At 36.0% G+C, this 22436-nt stretch overlaps 1 protein-coding gene across 2 annotated transcripts in view; it reads left to right on the plus strand.

The window, feature by feature from the left end:
* DEPDC1B (DEP domain containing 1B) overlaps window positions 1–22436 on the plus strand; it is a 252342-nt gene that overhangs the window by 70647 nt on the left and 159259 nt on the right. For both annotated transcript variants that reach the window (XM_082457291.1, XM_082457292.1), the window contains exon 8: window positions 21620–21786. In XM_082457291.1, the coding sequence (XP_082313417.1) occupies window positions 21620–21786 (167 nt within the window). The remainder of the gene's footprint in view (window positions 1–21619; window positions 21787–22436) is intronic.

Below are 22436 nucleotides of genomic sequence, written 5' to 3' on the forward strand. Positions count from 1 at the left end.
TTTGTAGATTTTTTGATGATGGCCATTCTGACTGGTGTGAGGTGATATCTCATTGTAGTTTTGATTTGCATTTCTCTAATAATTAGTGATGTTGATTATCTGTTCGCATGCCTCTTGGCCACCTGTATCTTCTTTGGAGAAATGTCTATTTAGGTCTTCTGCCCATTTTTTGATTGTGTGTTTTTTTTTTTTTTTTTAATATTGAGCCACATGAGCTGTTTGTAAATTTTGGAGATTAATTGCTTGTTGGTTGTATCATTTGCAAATATTTTCTGTCATTCTGTGGTTGTCTTTTCATCTTGTTTATGGTTTCCTTTGCTGTGCAAAAGCTTTTAAGTTTAATTAGGTCCCATTTGTTTTTGTTTTTATTTCCATTACTCTAGGAGATGGATCAAAAAAGATCTTTCTGTGATTTATGTCAAAGAGTGTTCTGCCTATGTTTTCCTCTAAGAGTTTAATAGTATCTGGCCTTACATTTAGGTATTTAATTCATTTTAAGTTTATTTTTGTGTTTGGTGTTAAAGAATGTTCTAATTTCATTTTTTTACATGTAGCTGTCCAGTTTTCCCAGTACCACTTATTGAAGAGACTGTCTTTTCTCCAGTGTATAGTCTTGCCTCCTTTGTCATAGATTAATTAACCATAGGTACGTGGGTTTATTTCTTGGCTTTCTATCCTGTTTCATTGATCTATATTTCTGTTTTTCTGTCAATACCATACTCTCTTGATGACTGTAGCTTTGTAGTATAGTTTGAAGTCAGGGAGCCTGATTCCTCCAGCTCCATTTTCCATTCTCAAGATTGCTTTGGCTATTGGGGGTCTTTTGTGTTTCCATACAAATTGTGAAAGTTTTTGTTCTAGTTCTGTGAAAAATGCCACTTGTAATTAGATAGGGATTGCACTGAATCTGTAGATTACCTTGGGTAGTATAGTCATTTTGACAGTATTGGTTCTTCCAATCCAGGAACATGGTATATCTTTCCATCTGTTTGTGTCATCTTCGATTTCTTTCATCAGTGTCTTAACAGTTTCCAGAGTACAGGTCTTTTGTCTCCTTAGGTAGGTTTATTCCTGGGTATTTTCATCTTTTTGATGCGATGGTAAATGGGATTGTTTCTTTAATTTCTCTTTCTGATCATTCGTAGTTAGTGTATAGAAATGCAGCAGATTTCTGTGCATTAATTTTGTATCCTGCAACTTTACCCAATTCATTGATTAGCTCTAGTAGTTTTCTGGTGGCATTTTTAGGATTTTCTATGTATAGTATCATGTCATCTGCAAACAGTGACAGTTTTACTTCTTCTTTTCCGATTTGTATTCCTTTTATTTCTTTTTCTTCTCTGATTGCCATGGCTAGGACTTCTAAAACTATCTTGAATAATAGTGGTGAGAGTGGACATCCTTGTCTCGTTCCTGATCTTAGAGGAAATGCTTTCAGTTTTTCACCATTGAGAATGATGTTTGCTGTGGGTTTGTCATATATGGCCTTTATTATGTTGAGGTAGGTTCCCTCTGTGTCCACTTTCTGGAGAGTTTTTATGATAAATGGGTGTTGAATTTTGTCAAAAGCTTTTTCTGCATCTATTGAGATGATCATATGGTTTTTATTCTTCAATTTGTTGATGTGGTGTATAACACTGATTGATTTGTGGATATTGAAAAATCTTTACATCCCTGGGATAAATCCTACTTGATCATAGTGTATGATCATTGTAATGCAGTGTTGGATTTGGTTTGCTAGTATTTTGCTGAGGATTTTTGCATCTATGTTCATCAATGATATTGGCCTGTGATTTTCTTTTTGTGTGGTATCTTTGTCTGGTTTTGGTATCAGGGTGAGGGTGGCCTCATAGAATGATTTTGGGGGTGTTCCTTCCTCAGCAATGTTTTGGAATAGTTCAGAAGGGTAGGTGTTAACTCTTCTCTAAATGTTCGATGGAATTTGCCTGTGAAGCCAACTGGTCCTGGACTTTTGTTTGTTGTGAGTTTTTTTTTTTTAACATCTTTATTGGAGTATAATTGCTTTACAATGGTGTGTTAGTTTCTACTGTATAACAAAGTGAATCAGCTATACATATACATACATCCCCATATCTCCTCCCTCTTCCGTCTCTCTCCCACCCTCCCTATCCCACCCTTCTAGGTGGACACAAAGCACCGAGCTGACCTCTCTGTGCTATGCGACTGCTTCCCACTAGCTATCTGTTTTACATTTGGTAGTGTATATTATGTCCATGCCACTCTGTCTCTTTGTCCCAGCTTACCCTTCCCCCTCCCTGTGTCCTCAAGTCCATTCTCTATGTCTGCATCTTTATTCCTGTCCTTCTGTTGAGAGTTTTTTTTTATCACAGTTTCAGTTTCAGTACTTGTGATAGGTCTGTTCATATTTTCTGTTTCTTCCTGGCTCACTCTTGGGAGATTGTACCTTTCTAAGAATTTGTCTATTTCTTCTTGGTTGTCCTTTTTATTGGCATATAGTTGCTTGTAGTAGTCTCTTATGATCCTTTGTATTTCTGTGGTGTCCATTGTAACTTCTCGGTTTTCATTTCTCATTTTATTGATTTGAGCCTTCTCCCTCTTTTTCTTAATCTGTCTGGCTAAAGGTTTGTTAATTTTGTTTATCTTTACAAAGAACCAGCTTTTAGTTTCATTGATCTTTTCTATTTTCTTCATTTGTATTTCATTTATTTCTGCTCTGATCTTTATTATTTCTTTCCTTCTACTAACTGTGGGTTTTGTTTGTTCTTTCTCTAGTTGCTTTAGGTGCAAGGTTAGGTTGTTTATTTGTGATTTTTCTTGTTTCCTGATGTAAGATTGTATTGCTATGAACTTCCCCCTTAGAACTGCTTTTGCTGTATCCCATAGGTTTTGGATTTTCGTGTGTTCATTTTATATGTCTCTAGGTATTTTTTGGTTTCCCCTTTTGATTTCTTCAGTGATGCATTGGTTGTTTAGTACCATATTGTTTAGCCTCCATGTGTTTGCGTTTTTCACCTTTTTTTTTTTTTGTGGTTGATTTCTAATCTCGTAGTGTTGTGGTTGGAAAAGTTGCTTGATATGATTTCAGTTTTCTTAGATTTACTGAGGCTTGCTTTGTGGCCCAGCATGTGATCAATCCTGGAGAATGTTCCATGTGCACTTGAGAAGAATGTGTATTCTGCTGCTTTTGGATGGAATGCTTTATAAATATCAATTAAGTCCATCTGGTCTAATGTGTCATTTAAGGCCTGTGTTTCCTTATTGATTTTCTATCTGGATGATCTGATAGAAATGGATGGACCATCTGGATGGTCCATTGATGAAAGTTTGATGTTAAAGTCCCCCACTATTATTGTGTTACTGTTGATTTCTCCTTTTACCACGGTTAGTATTTGCCTTAGATATTGAGGTGCTCCTATGTTGGGTGCATATGTATTTACAATTGTTATACCTTCTTCTTGGATTGATTCCTTGATCATTATGTAGTGTCCTTCTTTGTCTGTTATAACAGTCTGATATGAGCATTGCTACTCCAGCTTTCTTTTGATTTTCATTTGCATGGAATACCTTTTTCCATCCCCTCACTTTCAGTCTGTATGTCTCTAGATCTGAAGTGGTTCTCCTGTAGACATGATATATACGGGTCTTGTTTTTATATCCATTCAGCCAGTCTATGTCTTTTGGTTGGAGCATTTAATCCATTTACATTTAAGGTAATTATTTATATGCATGTTCTTACTGCCATTTTGTTAATTGTTTTGGATTTGTTTTTGTAGGTGTTTTTTCATCCCTTCCTCTTTTATTCTCTTGTGATTTGATAACTAACTTTAGTGTTGTGTTTGGATTCCTTTTTCTTTCTCATGTGTATCTATTGTAGATTTTCGGTTTATCGTTACCATGAGGTTTTGATACAGCAGTCTATATATAAACAAGATTGTTTTAAGTTGCTGGTCTTTTAATTTCAAGTGCATTTCCAATATCCTGCATTTGTGTTCTCTTCTTCTCACAGTTGCTGGTTTTGATATCATATTTGTGTGCAGATGATTTCCAACCTTTACTGTATGTTTGCCTTTACCAGTGAGCTTTTCCGTTTGTTATTTTCTTGTTTCTAGTTGTGGCCTTTTCTTTTCCACTTAGAGAAGTTCCTTTAGCATTTGTTTTAAAGCTGGTCTAGTGCTGCTGAATTCTCTTAGCTTTTGCTTGTCTGTAAAGCTTTTGATTTCTCTGTGGAATCTGAATGAGAGCCTTTCTGGGTAGAGTCAGTTGGAAGCTTAGTGGAAGCTGACTGAAGAAATTCTCATTTGAGCACTGGCTTCTAGGAAATCAAATGGAAGGTGTTTAAAAATGTATGAGTTCCAATTTGCATCGGTTACATTTGTGATGTCACTGGTCTATTCTACCCCCAATTGTTCATTTTGATCTCATCTAGGAATTAAAGCTGGTTGTTTCCAAATTGATGTTAGAGTCAGCCATCAGCTAAAATACTTTCAGCAGAGGCTTTGAGGTAGAAAAGGATGGATAGAATGGAGAATTTATTATTCTTAGGTGTCAGCAAGAATAGACTAATGTGTATAGATGGTGACATATATTAACCTTCCCTGATCAGTCCTTCTCAAGTGAATATATTTCAGACACCCTGCATTGAAAACCATAGTTTTTAGAACTTTACATAGTGAAAGAAGAAAGTCTTCTAGGTTATGGAGGACCATAGTTTGTTTATATGAATAACAAAGATTATCTAATATAGCAATCCTGTTAGAATCTGTGGGAAAGCGTATCATACCTAGGTCTGTGCAAACTAGATACATAGGTTGAATCCCAGGAAGAATTAGTCATTCCTTAAACCTTACTGTGTCTCTCTGTAGGCAGGGAGTTCTTGCTAATTGACATATAGTTTGAATTCTTTCCGCTTAGTATAAACCGTTTCCTTTTTATACCTTTTCTCAGTGAAAATGAAACTGTGGCATAGCATATTTTTTTATTTCTTTGGTTGTTTGAAAACTACAATGAACACTTCTCGAGTCTCTTATCCTCTGTCTGAACAGACGTAGTCCATTGACTTTCTGGGAACTCCAAGCCTTCTCAAAAGTCTTCAAATTTCACTTCTGTTTTGAAGCTCCCATAAGGAATAGCTTATTGTTAACATTGTATATGTTAGTGGAATGATCAGGTCTACTTTGCAAAAATGAAAATTTGTGTTTCCAGTGATTTGAAAATAGAAATCTAATGTCACCTTTGGAGAACGGGAAGGAGGGTGCCAAAAGTAAGTGTCACATAAAGCACTGAAGAATTCTGAACCTGTCACATGGTCATTATGGCCAAAGTGTCACCTAACTTCTAAAACACAGAACATTACAAATTCCCTTTGATTTTGATTTTATTACTTTCATAAGGAACAGTTGGGTTTCTTTGAAATTTAATTATTTATTCACTTATCCTTCCTTAATTCAGCTAAATAATGAAATGTTTCTCTGATTGAAAAAAGTCTCATGGATGAATTGCTTAAGTAATTTCGTGGATAGTTTATTATCTTTTCACTATTATGTTCTTTTTTCACCAGTGGAAACATCACCAAGCTCAGGTAACTTGGTGGTTTGTTGACCTAGTTTTACCCATTCTGATAAATCACTCTGCCTTTCTGGGCCTGTTTTCACATTGATAAATGGCAGTAATGCCTGTCATACTCATAGATATGAAAACATGAAACTTAAAGTGATGGGTAATAATTCCTACTAAGTATCTATTTTGTTTTGTTTCATTTTGAAAACTACAAAAAATTGGAACAATGTGTAAGTTGAGCTAGGATGATCATATGTTGCTATCTAGCCATTTCTTCTCTCAAAAGATAGGAAGATTTTTTTGTGTAAAACTATTTGTGATAGATCTTTACAATCTATAATTAGGATAAGCACTATTATATCATTCTGAAATGCAAGAAACAAGTTACTTCTGAGGCTACAGAAGGCCCTTGTCATTTTCTTAAGAGAAGGAGGATTCAGTATCTTTGTGATGATGTTGAGATTGTAGAAATGGTGGAAGATGAAAAAGTTACTCTTTTAGCTTTTGTTTAGCAAAATGAAATGAATCCAAAGAATAAAAGTTAAAACACTGAAACTCTTTTGTTATAAAATAAGGATAGAATGCTAATGTCCTTCAGAAGTTCTTAAAACAGAACCTTAAACAAAACTAAGAAGCTCTTTAAAATCAGTGAGGAATCTGCAAGTACTTGTTGAACATGTCTTGAGTTCAACTGTAGACTGTCATGGATATTTGAAAGCTAAATTCTCTTGCAGTCATTTTTTTTTTTTTTTTTTTTTACTGAATCCTGTAGTGTGCTTTTGTCAGTAAGCTTTTAATGAAGGGGAAGAAAAAGATTAGGTAATGGTTAGCAATGAGAAAGAGTTAGGAAATAGAAATGGAGAGCTCAAATTAAACTGTTTTTTGAGAATTTAAGTATTCCTACGTGTAATTTAACTGAGGAAAGCAATATATAGCACTCCAAGATTCAGAGGCAGAAAGAACTAAAAACGAGTCCTGCTCTGACATTTGAACAGTTTGAAAAATAACAACATCCTTGGAACAGGATGCCAAGAGGGACTTAGGTATTACAGATATATCAGATCTTCTCTTTGATGACATCATACCACTTCATGGATCACCCCTATGCTGAGACTTTTCAATTCTTATCTTCATCTCAGATCTATCTCCTAAACTCAAGACTAGAATATCTGTTTGACTTCTGCCTGTGTATTCCTGGATGTTTGTTATGCGAGAGCCTTGGTTCAAACTTAGTAGTCCCTAAGCCATTGTTTCAGAAACTACATGTTGGATGTGAATTCTATGTAGTAGAACAGCATTAAAAAACAAACAAACCCATAGAATAGTGTACAAAATATCAGAGTGCATTGTATATAATAAGAGTAGGTATTTTTATAAACTTTTTTGTTTTAAATCCCTATGTATTTGTATATATATTATTGTGATAAAAAATGTTTCTTAATTTTAGCTGTAAAAAATTTTTGAAAAAAAAAGAGTACTCTAAACTTCGTCTCTACCTTCCTACATAGTAAGATGATTGTGAGGATTTAATGAATGTGAAGGTTTTTCAGAAAGTCTTCTATTATTCAAATATTGCTAGTAACAATAGGTAATTGTGAAAGATGCTTACATTACACGATTTATCCTTTATGAATAATTAAAAATCACATGATTTGTCCTTTAATTTAGATAAAAATACCTTTTACCTATGGCTCATATGCTATAGAGTTATATTCAGTTTTTCATCGCTAATTGTTGTGAAATTAACATTTTAAAGTAATTAGAGAGTTTCTTCAGGGATAAACTACATTGTATTTTTACTTTGTGGGAGAGAAACTGGCAGTAGTTTTCATTTTGAAACCTGGCTTTCATTTTGAATTCTCAAGAAAATGGTTTTGTGTGCCCTTGTTGGTGTAAAGGAGCTAGTTTCAAATTTGAGAAATTCTCTGTTCTTTTTACTCTCTAATCCTTGCCTCAAGTTGAAGAATGCAGAATGACATTTTATTTGCCTATCTGCTTATTGAATATTTGTGCATACTCTTTGAACCAACATTTCTACTTCTATGAATTTATCCTTAGGAAGTAATTGGCCTCTTGGTAATTCAGCATGCTATTTAGAGTGTGCATGGCCTAGACTGTGTGGACTCAAATCCCCTTCTACCACTGACCAGCTATGTGATTTGGGCAAATGATATAATCTCTTTAAGCCTCACTTTTCTTTATCTGTAAATGGAAATTATAATAGTATCTATCTCATAGGGATTGTTGTAAAGATTCAGTGAGATACTGTTAGTGTTTAGAATACTATTAGATACATAATGAAATGCTTAATAAATGCTAGCAATTTTCATAATCATTATAAATTAGGTTTATCATTATAAATATTAGCTGCTATCCTTAGTTTTAATTTTGAAAGAAGGAAAAATAGCTCCAAAACCACTATCAAACTTCTAAAATTCTTTTCTGCTGTAGTGGAAGATCTTCTATTCAAGTTCTAAAATATTTTGTGAAATTCACGTACTTTTACAAGTAATAGAACAATTTTCTCCCGTCAAGATTAATAGCATGCAGATCTCTACTTTATGCAAACATAGCTTGTATTTTACTTTTAATCTGTTTTTCTGGTTTTATTTGGTATGTACGATGATGCGATAAACTGGAGCACAGCTAAGTATCCTTATGACCCAATTTCCCCTGCTGTCTGTAGCATCTGTGTTCCTAATACCAGGGGAGTTATAGGATTGTGACTTTTTACATTACTGCCTCTTTAAACATTCAAAAATATTAAAAAGGAATAATTTATATTCACCCGGCAATTTTCTAAACTTTCTACCAATTAATATTTTTGTGATTTCAAGTTGTAGCCTTGGTGTGGTTGAAAAATTCTATTAGTTTATGTCTGTTTTATATCCTAGGTTCAATCTCTTTTAAAATAAATACGTATTTACTTAATAGCCACTAGAGCTTTTTTTGGATTCCTGGAGATTTTGCCAAAAGATTGCTTAAGACATAATACAATGGTGACAGGTGGCTGATGGATGAACTTTTTAAATATAATCTAAGATTAAAATGGTTTTTATCTAGGACACATATAGTATCCAAGAAAAGTTTGCCTATGAGTGTGTTAATATGTACATAGAGTATGGTAGTATGGTATTAAGTAGAGAGTGTAATCTTTTAATTGATAATTAATAATTGCTGACCATTCACTTCTTTAAATTTAATTTTATTTATTTATTTATTTATTATTTATTTTTTTGGCTGTGTTGGGTCTTTGTTGCTGTGCAAGGGCTTTCTCTAGTTGTGGTGAGCATTGAGGTGCGCAGGCTTCTCATTGCGGTGGCTTCTCTTGTTGCGGAGCTTGGGCTCTAGGTGTGTGGGCTTCAGTAGTTGTGGTTCGTGGGCTCAGTAGTTGGCGGCGCATGGGCTTAGTGGCCTATGGGCTTAGTTGCTCCGCGGCATATAGGGTCTTCCTGGACCAGGGATCGAACCCGTGTCCCCTGCATTGGCAGGTGGATTCTTAACCACTGCGCCACCAGGGAAGCCCCTGACCATTCACTTTTAATACCAAATTAAAACCAAGTAGGATTTATTGAGAGGAGGTTCCTAATTATGTGTTGTTAATTATGTATGTAAGGATTTCATAGGTTTGAATCTCAGCTAAGGGAAAACTCTCGAAGTCTTAACTACTTTGGGCTTTGGTTTCCTTGTATATAAAATGGGGCAGTACTTCCTACTTCATAGAATAGTCAAAATGATTAAATGTGAACAGATAAAATTGCTTAATATATAGTAACTTGGTCCTAGAAGGCATTCAGTAATGTTGTTCAGACTTCCAAGATGGGGGAGCAGGATTTTTAAAATCTCATTTGATTCATAAGCAAACAAAATGGTGGTATGAATGATCTCCCAAGTCTTTTCAGTCACTCAAGACATTAATTTAGCACCTATAGTGTTCTAGGCACCAGAGCAGAAAATAAAAATTGTATGCTTGCCAGACTCAAGGGTTGAAGTATATAAAATATTCCTGTATTAATTATGTATTTAATTTTAATAAACATACAGGTATTCTCTTGTACATTGTGAATAAAAAGAGTATTGTTCCAAATTTTGGACTCACTTTAATATATAGTATTATTTTTATAACCTTCACAATACCCTGTGAGATTGGTGCTAGTATTATTTCCATTTCCAGATGAGGAAAATCTCAGTAGACCTGAAAAGAAGTTGAGTAGTTTTTCCAAAGTCATTTGGTTCTATACCATCTTACCATGCTCCTAGTATTTCTGCTTTCCTAATGCTGAGTATATGAATGACATGCCCTTTTTTTTTTTTTTTTATAATTTCTCTTTGATAACTTTGGAGAAATTTTACAAATTCGAGGTTATCGGAAATTATTTATATAAGAGTTTCTATGATTTTTAAATCTCATTTCTACAAACATAGCAAACAGAGCTGATATCATTATGGAATGAGAATGAAGAATAGTTTTTTCTTGTCAGTAGCAATATAATATAGGGGTTAGGAATGCAGACTCTGCAACTGGTTCAAACTCCAGCTTCTACGGTTACAAGCTGTGTGATTTGGCCTTAGTCTAATATGACTGGTGTCCTAATAAGAAGAGGAGATTAATCTTGGACACAGACCGAGGGATGACCATGTGAGGTCAGAGCAAGCAGGCAGCCATTTGTAAGCCATAGAGAGAGGCCTCAGGAGAAACCAACCCTGCTGACACCTTGATCTCAGACTTCTAGCCTCCAAAACTGTGAGAGAAAAAATTTTTGTTGTTTAAGCCACCCAGTCGGTGATATTTTGTTATGGAAGCACCAGCAAACTAATATAAGGCAATTATACAGAGAAAAAGCTCCACAACTCTGCATGGGGATCCCCTTGAATCTGTTGCTGAATATACTCTAAGCTGTACATCTCTAGGGCGATACTTCTCAAAACTGGGCAAATCATAACCACAATGAGATACCACTTAACACCCACTAGGATGACTATATAAAAAAGATGGTTAACAAGTATTAGTTGAGAATGTGGAGAAATTGGAACCCTCATGCATTACTGGTGGCAATGTAAAACGGCATGGCCATTTTGTAAAACAGTTTTGCTGTTCCTTACAAAGTTAATCATAGTGTTACCATGTGATTCATCAATTTCACCCTTAGGCATATACCCAAGCCAATTGAAAGTATGTGTCACCACAACTTGTACATGAATGTTCATAGCAGCATTACTCAGAATATTCAAAAAGTCCATCAAATAATGAATGAAAAAAATGCAGTATATTTATACAATGGGATGTTATTCAGCAATCAAAAGGAAAGTACTGTTAACATGCTACAACATGGATGAATCTTGAAAACGTTATTTTAAATGAAAGAAGCCAGATACAAAAGATCACATATTTTATGATTCCATTTATATGAAATGTTCAGAACAGGCAGATCTACAGAGACAGAGATTAGTGGTTTCCAGGGAATTGAGGGGAGGAGAAAATGGGGAGTGATTGCTAATAGGTATGGATATTTCTTTTTGGAGTGACAAAAACATTCTGGAATTAGATAGTGGTGATAGGCATAACTTATTGAATATACCAAAACCCACTGAATTGTATACTTGTAAAAAAAAAAAAAAAAAAGATTATCTCATAAAAAACAAACAGAGAGAAAAGAACCAAATTGGACTTCAGGAGTTAGAAAGACTGTGGATAGAGGGAATTAAACTGAGCACAGCCCCTGAGACATATAGTGTAATATTAGGCAGTCTAATATGCATGTATTTGGAATCCCTGGAGGGGATCCTTTAAAATGGCTCATGTATCCTTTCGCCACATCCCCAGCGTCCTTGAAGCACTGTCTTTACTTTTGCCACTAGAGGCTCATCTTTTACTTTCTGTCACTACCCTGGAATCAGCCATTTCTTTAAGGATTCTTGGTTCCTTTCTGTAGAGAACAGTATTTAGAAGACGAGATCTAGTGCTTGATGTGCTCATTGTTATAGGTGGTATTGTTCATAGAAAGAAAACAACGTTTTCAAATAGCACGTTAAGGAGTAACCCTGCAATTTAATTTCCAAATTTTCACCAAAAGTACTGTTTGGAAGGAGGATGGTTTTTAAATTGGCAGAATAGAGAGTAATAAAACAGACATCATGTGCCCACCACCCTGATCCAACACATACATTTTGCCATGTTGCAAAGATATCTATGTGTTTCTCTGTATCTAGAAGCAGAATTGCTAAGTTGTTTGGTATTCAGGTCTTTACTGGTTCTAGCAAATTGCTTTCCAGAGTCGTTCTAGCAATTTATACACTGGTTAGTGATATATTCCTATTTGCCTGTTTCCTTACCAATACTTGGTTTCATCAGGCTTTTTAATTTTTCTAGTCTGATGGGTATGAAAATGAATCTTATTGATGTTTATTGGTCATGTGGGTTTCTTCTTGGGTAAAATACTTTTTCTATCCTTTACCCATTTTTTTTCTTTTGGTTTTTCTTTTTTGTCTTTATAAAAATACATTCTGGATACTAATCCTTAAGTCTGGCAAATATCATTTCATAGTTTGTGGCTTGTCTTTTGATTGTAATCACAAGGTAAAAAACTTCTGTGCCTTACTTTGGTCAAATTACTTTGTGTGTCTCAAGAAATCTTTTTGTATCTTTAAATCACAAAGAGATTCTGTACTAAGATTTTTGAGTTTTACTTTGGCTATGCTTAGGTCTCTTAGATCATTTTCTTAAATTGTTTATTTTTTTATTTTTAAAATTTTCTTTATTTTTTTGGCTGCGTCGGGTCTTCATTGCGGGGTGTGGGCTTCATGGTCTTCTCTCTAGTTGCGGTGCAGGGGCTCCAGGGCGTGTGGGCTCTGTAGTTTGTGGCACGCAGGCTCTCTAGTTGAGGCACGCGAGCTCAGTAGTTGTGGCGTGCAGGCTTAGTTGCCCCACAGCATGTGGGATCTTAGTTCCCTGACCAGGGATAGAACCCGTGACCCCTGCATTGGAAGGCAGATTCTTTACCACTGGACCACCTGGGGAGTCTCCTTAAATCATTTATTTTTAAATTAACTTTATTGAGGTATAATTAACAAAATTAAAATGCACCCATTTTAAGTACAGTTTGGTCAATTTATACTAGTGTAATTACCATTGCAATTAAAATATAGGCCATTTCCATTCCCCTTAAAGGTTCCCTTGTGCTCTCTTTTAGTCCTCACCCCAACGCTGGCACCAGACAACCAGGAATAGAAGCTTCCTATCCATATAGATTAGGTTTTCTTTTTAAGAGTTTCATACAAGTGGAATACATACAGTGTGTACTTCTTATCTGGCTTCTTTTGCTCTGTAACGTTTTTGAGATTTTTGTTCATGCTGTCGCATGTACCAGTAGTTTGTTACATTCTATTGCTGAGTATTCTGTTATATGGATATGCCACAATTTATTTATCCATTCATCTGTTGGGATGCGAAGTTTTTTCGTCTTGAGCTATTATGAATATACCTGTTTTGAATATTCGTGTACAAGACTTTGTGTGAATATATGTCTTTCTTCTTTTGGGTAAGTATCTAGAAATGGAATTGCTGGATCATGTGGTAAATGTGTGTTCACTTTTATATGAAAGTGACCATCTATTTTCCTAAATAATTGTGTATTTTTACATTCCCATCAGTGATGCATGAGAATTCCAGTAGCTTTTCCTTCTTGTCAACACGTCACATTGTTAGTCTTCTAAATTTTAGGCAGTCTAGTGGGCGCATAGTGGTATATATTTTTGGTTTTAATTTGCATTTTTCTCATGACTACTAACATTGGGCATCTATTTATTTGCTCAGTGGCCATTCATATATCTTCTTTTGTAAAGTGTGTATTGAAATCTTCATTTCTGTCATTTTTAAAATTGGTTTGTTTGTTCTCTTATTACTGAGTTATTGGTATGTTTGAAAACAGAAATAGACTCACAGATATGGAAAACAAACTTATGGTTTCTAAAGGGAATGGGGGGGAGATAAATTAGGAGTTTGGGATTAACATATACACACTACTATATATAAAATAGATAAGCAACAAAAACCTTCTGTATAGCACAGGGAACTATATTCAATATCTTATAATAATCTATAATGGAAAAGAATCTGAAAAAGAATTATATATATATATATATATATATATATATATATATATATATATATACACACACACACACACGTATAAATAAATCTATATGATATAGTAAATATATATATAACTGAATCACTTTGCTGTACACCTGAAACTAACACAACATTGTAAATTAATTATTCTTCAATAAAAATGGTTATTAAAAAGAGTTATTGGTATGTTCTTCATGTAAATCCTTTGTTAGATATATTTATTGCAAATATTTTCTCCTGGAGTGTGGTTCTTTTCCCCCCTTTTCTTAACAATGTCTTTCGAAAAGCAGAAGTTTTCAGTTTTGAAGTCTATTTTATCATTTTCTTTTATGGTTCATGCTTTTTGTATCTCAAGAAAATTTTGCCTACCTTTAAATATTGTACTATTTCATTTATAATGTTACTACCTTACAACAGTATTCTTTCATTTTTTTCCACTGCCCTTTGTGCTATTGTTATCATACATTTTAGTGCTACATATATTTTTAATAACGTGTTATAACCCTCCTATATATTGTTGTTATTTTTTCTTTAAACAGATGATTTTCTTTCTTTATTTTGTTTCTGTTTGCTTTCTTTTTTCTTTTTTAATATTTTTTCTTCCAGTTTTATTAAGATATTATTGACATACAACACCTTATAAGTTTAACATAAACAGCATAATGATTTGACTTGCATACATCCTGAAATGATTACCAGAATAAGTTTAGTGAACATCCATCATGTCATTATAGATGCAGAATTAAAGAAATAGACAAAAATGTTTTTTTTTTTCCTTGTGAGGAGAACTCTTAGGATATACTCTGTTAACAATTTTCATATATAACATACAGCAGTGTTGATTATATTTATTGTACATCACATTCCTAGTACTTATTTACCTTATAACTGGATGTTTGTACCTTTGATTGCCTTCATCCAATCCCCCCAACCCCTGCCTCTGGTAACCAGAAATCTGATCTCTTTTGCTATGAGTTTGTCTATTTGTTTGTTTTCGATGTGTAATTGACCTGCAACACTACGTTAATTCCTGTTATACAGCATAGTGATTTGATATTTCTGTACATTTTAAAGTGATCACCAAGATGAGTCTTTTTACAATATGTCACCATACAAGATATTACATAGTTATTGACTATATTCCCCTAATGTACTAAATGTATGTATATGTAATTTCATACCTGTGACGCATTTATTTTGCAACTGGAAGTTTGTACTCTTAGTCTCCCTCACTTTTTCTTTCCTCTCCCCACACATCTCCCCTCTGGCAACCACCTGTTCGTTCTACGTATCTATAGCTCTGTTTTTGTTTTATTATGTTTGTTCATTTCTTTGGTTTTTTAGATTGCACATATAAGTGAAATCATACAGTATTTGTCTTTCTTTGACTTATTTTACTTAGCATAATACCCTCTAGGTACATCCATGTTGTTGCAGTGGCAAGATTTCATTCTTTTTAATGGCTGAGTAATATTCCATTGTGTGTGTGTGATATATACATACACACACACACACACACACACACACACACACACACACACACACACCTTCTTTATCCATTCATCTATTGATGGTCACTTTGGTTGCTTCCATATCTTGGCTATTGTAAATAATGCTGGAATGAAATAGGGGTGCATGTATCTTTTATAATTAGTGTTTTTGTTTTCTTCAGATATATACCCAAGAGTGGAATTGCTAGATCATATGGTAGTTATATTTTTTAATTTTTGAAGAATCTCTATAATGTTTTCCATAATGGCTGCACCAATTTGCATTCCCATTAACAGTGCACAAGAGTTCCCTTTTCTCCACATCTTTGCCAACCCTTACTTGTTGTCTTTTTGATAACAGCCATTCTGACAGGTGTGAGGTGGTATCTCACTGTGGTTTTGATTTGCATTTCCCTGATGATGAGTGATGTTGAACATCTTTCCATGTGCCTGTAGGCCATTTGTATGTTTTCTTTGGAAAAACGTCTGTTCAGATCCTCTGTCCCCTTTTTAATCAGGTTGTTTGGTTTTCTGATGTTGAATTGTATGAGTTCTGTTTTTTTTGTGGGGGGGTATTAACCCCTTATTGGATACATTGTTTGTAAATATCTTCTCCCATTCAGTAATTGGCCTTTTCCTTTTGTTCATAGTTTCCTTCACCATGCAAAAAGCTTTTTAGTTTGATGTTGTCCCATTTGTTTACTTTTGCTTTTGTTTTTTTGGATACATATCCAAAAAATATTATAAGACCAGTGTCAAAGAGCATGCTGCCTGTTTTCTTCTAGAAGTTTTATGGTTTCAGGTGTTACATTTAAGTCTTTAATCCATTTTGAATTTATTTTTGTGCATGGTGTGAGAGAGTACTCCAGTTCGATTCTTTTACGTGTAGTTTTCCAGTTTTCCCAGCACCAATTATTGAAGTGGCTGTCTTATCCCTATTGTATATTCTTGCCTCCTTTATTGGAGATTAATTGCCCATATTAGTGTGGTTCACTTCTGGCCTGTCTATTCTGTTCCATTGATCTGTGTGTCTGTTTTTGTACCAGTACCATACTGTTTTGATGACTGAAGCTTTGTAGTATAGTTTTAAATCAGGGAGTATGCTACCTTCAGCATTGTTTTTCCTTCTCAAGATTGTTTTGGCTATTCAGGGTCTTTTGTGTTTCCATAAAAATTATTTAGAATTATTTATTCTTGTTCTGTAGAAAATGCCAGTGGTGTTTTGCTAAGGATTACATTGAATTTGTAGATTGCCTTGGGTAGTATGGCCATTTTAGCAATGAGCACGAATGCATGAGCACTGCACATCTGTCCAGTTGTTTTTGTCATCTTTGAATTCTTTCATTAATGTCTCATTGTTTTCAGAGTACAAGTTTTTTATCTCCTAGGTATTTTATTCTTTCTGATGCAATTGTAAATGGGATTTTCTTAATTTCTTTTTCTGATAGTTCATTATTAGTGTATAGTAATGCAACAGATTTTTGTATATTGATTTTTTATCCTGCAACTTTACTGAATTTGTTTATTAGTTCTAACAGTTTTCTGGTCCTGGACTTTTGTTTGTTTGGGGTTTTTTGATTACTGATTCAATTTCATTATTGGTAATTGGTCTGTTCAAGTTTTCTATTTCTTTTGGATTTAGTCTTGGGAGACTGTACATTTCTAGGAAGTTATCCATTTCTTTTAGGTTGTCCAATTTACTGGCATATAATTTTTGTTTGCGGTAATCTCTTATGATCCTTTGTATTTCTGTGGTATCTGTTTAACTTCTCCTCTTTCATTTCTGATTTTATTGATTTGAGCCCTCTCTCTTTTTTCTTGATGAATCTAATGATTTATCAATTTGAACCAGCCTTTAGTGTAATTGGTGTTTTTTATTTTTTGGTTTGTCTTTTGTTTTTAGTCTTTTTTTCATTTGTTTCTTCTCTGATATTTATTTCTTTCCTTCTACTAACTTTGGATTTTGTTTGTTCTTCTTTTTCTAGTTCCTTTAGGCATAAGTTTAGGTTGTTTGAGATTTTCTTGTTTCCTGAAGTAAGCTTGTGTCACTTCCCTCTCAGAACTGCTTTTGCTTCATCCCATCAATTTTGGATCATTGTATTTCTGCTCTCATTTGCCTCCAGGTATTTTTTGATTTCTTCATCTTTTTGTTTTGTGTATCCTTTGACTACTTATTGTGGATATAGGTGAATTTTACTACTTTTGCCTTTTAAACTTCCTATTAGCTTTATAACTGGTTGATCCACTACCTTTACTGTATGTTTGCCTTTACCAGTGAGATTTTTCCTTTCATAATTTTTACATTTCTAGTTGTGGCCTTTTCTTTTTTGCTTTGAGAAGTCCCTTAACATTTTGTGTAAGGCCAGTTTGGTGGTGCTGAAGTCTTTCTAGCTTTTGCATATCTGTAAAACTCTTTATCTCTCCTTCAAATCTGAATGATAACCTTGTTGGGTAGAGTATTCTTGGTTGTAGGTATTTTTCCTTTCATCTCTTTGAGTATATTGTTCCACTCCCTTCTGGCCCACAAAGTTTCTGCTGAAAAGTCAGCTTGTGGTTTTATGGGACTTCCCTCCTACCTAACTAGTTGATTTTCTCTTGCTGCTTTTAGGATTCTCTCTTTACATTTAATTTTTGCCATTTTAATTATAATGTGTCTTGTTGTGGACCTTTTGGGGTTAATCTTGTTTGGGACTCTCTCTACTTACTGGGCCTGGATGTCTTTTTCCTTTGCCAGGTTAAGGATATTTTCAGCTGTGATTTCTTCAAATAAGTTCTCTGCCCCCTTCTCTCTCTGTTCTCCTTCTGGGACCCCTATAATTCAAATGTTAGCATACTTAATGCTGTTCCAGAGGTCTCTTAAACTATCCTCATTTTAAAAAATTCTTTTTCTGTTTTTTTTTTGTTCAGCTGGGTGAATTTCCACTACTCCGTCTTCCAGATTGCTGATTTGTTCCTCTGGGTCTACTATATCTAGTCTACTATTGATTCCTTCTAGTGTATTTCAATGATTGTATTCTTCCACTTCGTTTGGTTCTTTATGTTTTCTAACTCTCTGTTGAAATTCTCACTGTGTTCGTCCATTCCTCTCCTGAGTTCAGTGAGTATCTTTATTGTCATTACCCAGAACTCTTTATTGGGTAGATTGCTATCTCCACTTTAAGTTTTTTCCCTGAGGTTTTGTATTGTTCCTTCTTTTGGAATATATTGCTTCTTATCCTCATTTTGCATAATTCTCTGTTTTTATGTCTATGTATTTAGTAGGTTGGTTACATTTCCTGATCTTGGAGAAGTAGCTTTGTATAGGAGATGTATTGTGGGACCCAGAGGCACATCACCCCCTTCTGGTCACCAGCGCTATATGCCCTGCGGGTGCTCCCTATGTAGGCTGTGTTTGCCCTTTTGTTGTGGTGAGGCCATCTACTGTGGGTGCACTGGGAGGTGGGGCTGCTCCCCTTCACCCCCAGCCCAATTGACTGCAAGGCCCTGAGTCGTGTGGTGGATGTGGCCTTGCTGGAGGGCGGGGTAGGCTTCACACATGGCTGGCTCTGTGATCTGGTGGTCCATGGCTGCTGTGGACCCGCTGGTGGGTGGGGTAGGCCCCCTGGCACTAATAGATTAGAGGGAGGATTCCAAAATGGTGCTTGCCAGCACTGGTTCATCACGGTACAATGAGCTCCCCAAAATGGTTGCTGCCAGTGTCTCCACCCCCAGGGAGAATCCCAGTCTCCTCCTCCCTCTCTGGGAGACTCTCCAAGGTGAGCAAGTCGGTTTGACCCAGGCTCCTTTCAAACTACTGCTTCTGTGCTGGGACTCAGAGTACATGAGATTTTGCACATGCCCTTTAAGAGTGGAGTCTCGGGGCTTCCCTGGTGGCGCAGTGGTTGAGAGTCCGCCTGCCAGTGCAGGGGACACGGGTTCGCGCCCTGGTCTGGGAGGATCCCACGTGCCGCGGAGCAACTGGGCCCGTGAGCCACAACTACTGAGCCTGCGCATCTGGAGCCTGTGCTCCGCAACAAGAGAGGCTGCAATGGTGAGAGGCCCGCGCACCGCGATGAAGAGTGGCCCCCGCTTGCCGCAACTGGAGAAAGCCCTCGCACAGATACGAAGACCCAACACAGCCAAAAATAAATAAATTAATTAATTAAGAATGCAAATGAAAAAAAAAAAGAGTGGAGTCTCTGTTGTTTCCTCCAGCCCTCCAGCCCTCCTGAATGTAAGCCCCACTTGGTTTCAAAGCCAAATGTCCTGGGTGCTTGTCCTTCTGGTGCAGGAACCCCAAGCTGGGGAGCACCATGTAGGATCTGACCCCTCACTTTCTGGGGAGGACCTCTGCAGTTGTGATATTCCTACCATTTGTGGGTTGCCCACTCATTTATGTGGGTCCTTTAATATTGAATCTCTGCTCCTCCTACCTGTTTCATTGTGACTCTTTCTTTATATCTTTAGTTGTGGAAAATCTTTTCTGCTAGTCTTCAGGTCATTTTCATAGCTCTGTAAGCAGTTGCAACTTTGGTGTGCCCATGAGAGAAGGTGAGTTCAGGGTCTTTCTACTCTACCATTTTGTCCCTCCCCTGACCCTTGAATGTTTACTTTTATGCTTTGTACCATATACTAGGAAATAGGGCTTGCCAAAAGAAATGCATTATGATTTCAATTATCTTGAAGTCTTATTTATAAAACTGTGTGTGTGTATATATGTATGTGAAACATATAAAGTTAAGGTGAAATTTGACTCTCTGCAGGTGTTTATAATTTGGTAGAAGAAGGGATTTGTGGCCTAATGTGATAGAAGCCTTTGTCGCAAAAGTAAAAGACTTCATGGAGAAATAGATCTAGAATTTAATTGGTCTTGACCAGATCCAACTGCTACCAGTTCCAACCTCATACAGACTGCAATCATGCCTTGAATCTTCCTTCCTCCCTCCCTGTTACCCCCTTATAGTCTATTCTCTATACAGCTGCCAGAGTAAAAATAATTCAAATTAAATGGCTCTCCTGCCCAGAATCCTTCAATGGCTTCTTGGGTCACTTACAGTGAAAACCAGAGTCCTTAATGATGGTCTACAAGGTTCTACATGATCTGGCTCTTGACTTCCTCTCTAACCTCATTTCTGACTTGAATATTCCTTGCATACTCCTCTCTCTTCACACTGCCCTCATTGCTGTTCCTCAAACATTCCAGACATACTCCCTTGTCACAATCTTTGTAATTGCTATTTCCTTTACCTTGAAAATTTGTCTCTGTGATATTTGCCAGGCTTACTCTCATTTTCTTCAGATTTCTGCTCAAATGTCCTTAACGAGTAACTCCCCAAAACTCTAGGAGTATTTTCTCATCATTCCCCAGCTCCTTTCCTTTTTTCTCTTCAAACCCAAAGTCCTTAGTCTGGCATTCAAGGCCTTCTAAGATCTCATCTCTGCTAACCTTTTTTGCTTCATTTCTATTGGACACTCACAGCCTATGCTATAGTCTTACTGAGTGACTTACAGGTTCCCTAATATGCCTGTTGCACATGTCTCTTGCAGCACCTCTCACATTTTGCTACTTACTTTTTTATGGGCCTCTCCTTCTCACAGTGCATAAGCTCTTTAAAGGAAGGTACCTGGCATATTTTTATATTTCTGAGACCTAGCATTGTTCCTGGCACATCGTACATGGCCAGTTAATATTTACTGAATATAAAAGATGGTTTTGTCTCCAAGCAGAGACTAGTTGGAACTTGAAAAAGTTGGATATGAACCAATAAATCGGTGAAAGCAGTCTCATCTCTTCAGAAGGCTTGGAGGTGTGTGTGTCCAGAGACAAATATGGTTGAAGAGAGCACAATATTAGAATACCCTAATTTTTAGCAAAATGATATTGGGTGAGGAGGGATGACATGTAACACAATTGAATCATCACACTTAGCTAGAAAAAGTAGCTTAAGTGGGAGGAATGTATTATTTAGAAAGAAGCAGAGCCATTAGGCACCAGAACGACTCTAACAGCATTAGTCCTATTATTTAGTCTATGAGAGTCATGCAGGATGGTGACCATGCTCCTCATGAGGAAATAGTACAAAAGGGGAAATTTCAGGGCAGCGATGGCGCATTCATGTTCTTGCTCATGCTGTCTTGGACCTCTTACAGAGTGTTGAGAGTTAAGTTAGGCTTAACCTGACTGCTCTTGGTTCAGAGGGAAAGAATGCTATGAAAATTTAGTTGTATCTGTCCAGGGTGTGGGAGGGGGAAATGGCTGTATTTGTTTTATATATTTGCCAACGCTAGTTGGTGGTTCGTGTTTTCTATACTTATTTGTGACAGTGGATCTATGTCAGTTAGCCCAGTATAATTGCACATGCAAACATGCTTTATATAATTTTAGTAATGCATGTTTTGTAAAAATGTGAACATAATAGAGTTAGGTAGCCTATAGGTTTTTAAAGGATTAGAACCTTTTTTTTTTTTTTTTCTAAATCAGGTTTGTTACAGAAAGAGGAAATGGCCATTGAAGCATTTCAAATTTGCTGCCTCCTCCTGCCTCCTGAAAATAGAAGAAAGTTACAGCTGTTGATGAGGATGATGGCAAGGATCTGCTTAAATAAGGAGATGCCACCACTGTGTGATGGCTTTGGCACCCGAACACTGGTAGGTTGATTTCTGACATCTAAGAGGACTGGAGTTTTGGGGTTAAAATTCACTTGAGTAAAGTTTACTAGCTTGGCAACCAGAGGAAGGTACAAGGCAGGCTCGCTTAAAGAGCCATGGCTTGGAATCCACCCAGACTGGTATTGTGCTTTTGGTCTTAGTGACTTAAAGAACATAATGAAAAGTAAAGAGTGAGTAGGGGTAGACACTGCGTGTAGAGATAGCTGCTGCATCCTGCCTGCTGTCAACACAAAGAGAAGGAAGCATGGACAGAAAGGATTACTGGCCTGTCAAGAAACAGCATTCTCTCCTCCAGGACAAAAAGGGTCGCAAAGCCTTTGTTACTATAACCAGTAAGAGAAGATGCAGCATATATCATGGATTAAAGAGGGAAGAAGTAAAATATGGAGTTAGACCAGACAACTTGGAAGGAAAGAATGTGTATCTTTCAGGGTATGATCTAAGGGTCCATGAGTGAGGATATTTCTTAATATATTCTCAGTTTTGCTTAAAAACATAGGCTAATTTTGAATTCTACTTTGTCATGTCAGCATATGTTTTAAAATAGGGTCTAGGTTTGGAATTATTTACTAGCAAAATTTATTAATTTTCCTCAAAAAATATCTTAGAGCAAAATTGATGTTTCATTG

Source organism: Balaenoptera physalus, assembly GCF_965194825.1.
Source record: "Balaenoptera physalus genome assembly, chromosome: 3".
Classification (NCBI taxonomy): domain Eukaryota; kingdom Metazoa; phylum Chordata; class Mammalia; order Artiodactyla; family Balaenopteridae; genus Balaenoptera; species Balaenoptera physalus.